Source organism: Grus americana, chromosome 5, assembly GCF_028858705.1.
Source record: "Grus americana isolate bGruAme1 chromosome 5, bGruAme1.mat, whole genome shotgun sequence".
Lineage (NCBI taxonomy): Eukaryota > Metazoa > Chordata > Aves > Gruiformes > Gruidae > Grus > Grus americana.
In genome coordinates, this window is record NC_072856.1 from 68,304,651 (window position 1) to 68,307,533 (window position 2,883).

The window sequence follows — 2,883 nt, forward strand, 5'->3', positions numbered from 1 at the left end:
ACCAACCCCATTGTCTCCAATTAAAAAAAAAAATATGAAGCTTTCCCTCCCCCCACCCCAAATCTCTTGGGATAAAATCTACCTCTAACTATCGCATGTCTGTCACTTTAGTGTAGTGTTTTCTTGCTCTAACATACCTCCCTGGTCTACAAAAACCTTGTGCACCACTGCTACCAGTTGTGCTTCAAAGCAAAGTGCCGCTAAAGCAGATGCACCGTTAGGCTTCGAACAGGCCAGGAAGTGCTCGATGCACGAACAGCTCTGTTCTCTCCTGTTCGTGGCTTTCAGCGCCAGGTCAGCGTGTTTCCATTACACAGCACTATTTTTTACTGGTCGCTTTATGCAGCTGACTAAGTTGAATGTGAACTTTTTTTTTTTTTTTTCCTCCAAACAAAAGAGGTGTCGTGGCACGCATTTGTTACTCTAGTCTGCCTCAATTAGTGAGTAGCATTAAAAATGTAATGAAGGTAAATGCACACTACTAGAAGGGGTAATGGCACGCGTTCAGCCCTCTGAAGACAAGACACCCCAACTCCCCCGCCCTGGTCCTGACTTTCTTTCTAGCAACACAAGATGACATCATCTTTTTGTGAGAATCAAGAACTTCTCTGGTATTTATTACAAAACAACTGAATTTTATTTCGGCAGAACTAAAAAAATCATATATTTATCTACATTGTAGTAAAAACAATGATTATTATTTTTTTTTTCCTTCATATATTCATCAACACATCGCAACCAAACCGGGACGCAGGTATCGGGCGTGAGGTGACCCTGGGCAGGATGCGCCGGTCCCACTGGTGGACACGACGCGCGACTCCCGGCTCACCACCCCCAGCACGGTGCCGCGGGCACCACCACCCTGCCCCGATGGAGGGGGGGGGGGAACCCACACCAGAGCACCGTAAGCACCAGAAAAGATGCACTTAAAATTGAGTTTTCTCCTCCTCTTCCTCCCAGTAAACACAGCAACGGTCACTTTTTGCGTAGGGGCTGCGATGCTGCTCTGAGCGGCCCGGCAGCAGCCAGTAATAACCCGTTTCCAGAACGTGGTTGCCAAACATGAAAGATTACTATTTTGGGACACCTTTTACAAGAATGTTTATTCATATTAAAGCAGAAACCAACTCATAAATGCTTTTTTATACACGTGTGTGCCTGTAAAAGACAGTATGGAACAACTCAAAAAGAAAAAGGCTGCGAGAACGCTCCTCACTGAAGTCTGCGGTAACTTTTACAGAGTTCGTGGTCCCTAATATCTCCCCACCCTCCGTTTTTCACATGAGGGGAGAGGGGTGCCATGGAGTACCTTTTACTGACACTCATCGTTTCGGGAAACAGGTACTGTTGGTTGCTGTTCAAAAGAGAGTCGATTTTGGCACTCTGGGTGGACGGTCTGCAGGATTTCTTGTGGTGCATGCCACAGTCCCCCGTGTGAAAAATCCTGGGGATTTCCGGAACCAGCACTTTCCAGAACTTTGGAAGACAAGAGACAGTCAAGTGCTGCAGAGTCCAGTCCCAGTTGTAGTCATCGTAGGTGCAGAAGGCGTCCGTGCACTCGATGAGCTTCTGGTAGGTGTCTCTGCCGAAGGCCATGCCCATGTTGTGCTCCGTGGACTTCCACGTCTTCATCTCCACCTTGTCGGCGCGGCCGGCGAAGCCGCCGCGGACGGGGCTGTAGGTGCCCAGGGAGACGATCTGGCACTCGGGGCACTCCCGCTCGCGCAGGGCCCAGAGCTTTTTGAGGACGTGGTAGAAGTCGGGCGCCAGGTAGTGGTCCTCCTCCAGGAAAAGGACGGGCCCGGCGTGCTCCCGCAGCGCCCGCACCCGCTCCCAGACGAAATGCAGCTTCCACCACCAGTGGTGCTTGGTCTGGGAGAAGCGAGCTTCGCGGTAGTGCCCGAAGGAGTCGGGGTACTCGGCGTTGATGCAGCCCAGGCGCAGGGCCGCCGCCTTGCCCACGTCGCGGGGGCAGTCGCGGGGGTCGTGACCGGGGAACTCGCGGGGGTAGAGCTGGATGCTGAAGGGGAAGAAGACCTGCAGGACGGGACAGAAGTCCACGCGTTCCGCCAGCCGGTTGAGCTCCTCGGCCCAGAGGTCGTGGCTCAACACCAGCAGCACGTTCTCCACTCCCGCCGCCCGCCGCAACGACTCCAGCAGCAACCGCAGGTGCTCGGCCCGATCGTGCACCTGCACCACCAGCACCACGTCGGCGGCGGCACCGGCGGCTCGTACCGGGAAGCGCCCTACGTTCCGCACGGGTTGATCGAAGTTCAGTCGATAAACTAACGAACGATAACTCAGCGTCCCGTTCTCCGTAAGCAACGGTGATACTGAAGACACAGCAGAAACGTTAGCAGCGGGGCGGCGCGGCGGCGGCGATTCGCTGACCCGCGGCGCTTCTCCGGTGGTACCGGTACCGCCCCGCTGCTGCTGCTGCTGCTGCTGCTGCCGCCTCCTCCCTCCTCCGCCGCTTCCCCACAGCGCCAGCGCGCAAATCGCCAGCGCCAGCGCTAGCAGCAACACTTTCCGCTTGTAAATCCGTAGCCGCATCCTTCCCGGCGGCGGCGGCCGCCCCTTTTCCTACCGCCTCCCTCCCGCCGCCGCCGCCGCCGCCGTCGCCGCCGTCGATCGTTGCCGCTCCCGCAGGCAGCGCGCGCGCGCCGCCACCTCCCCCCTCTCCGCCCCCTCTCCCCCCCCGCCCCGCGCTCAAGACGTCGCCGCACGCCATAGGGCGGCGGTGTCACCGCCGCTGTCGTTCTATTGGACGCCAGAGACGTCATTCGTCGGCGCTTCCGGTTGGGCGGGAGAAGGGAGGGGGGAGGCGCTGGCAGTCAGCGCCTTGGCCGGGACGCGGGCGACGCTGCGGGACGGGCTCTCCGA

At 57.1% G+C, this 2,883-nt stretch overlaps 1 protein-coding gene across 1 annotated transcript; it reads right to left on the bottom strand.

Annotated features, from left to right (window-relative positions):
- Positions 1 to 614: 614 nt before the first annotated feature.
- MGAT2 (alpha-1,6-mannosyl-glycoprotein 2-beta-N-acetylglucosaminyltransferase) lies at positions 615 to 2,663 on the bottom strand. The gene has a single exon (XM_054828708.1). The coding sequence runs from the start codon at positions 2,551 to 2,553 to the stop codon at positions 1,213 to 1,215; it is 1,341 nt and encodes a 446-aa protein (XP_054684683.1). The 5' UTR covers positions 2,554 to 2,663; the 3' UTR covers positions 615 to 1,212.
- Between the last annotated feature and the right edge of the window lie 220 nt (positions 2,664 to 2,883).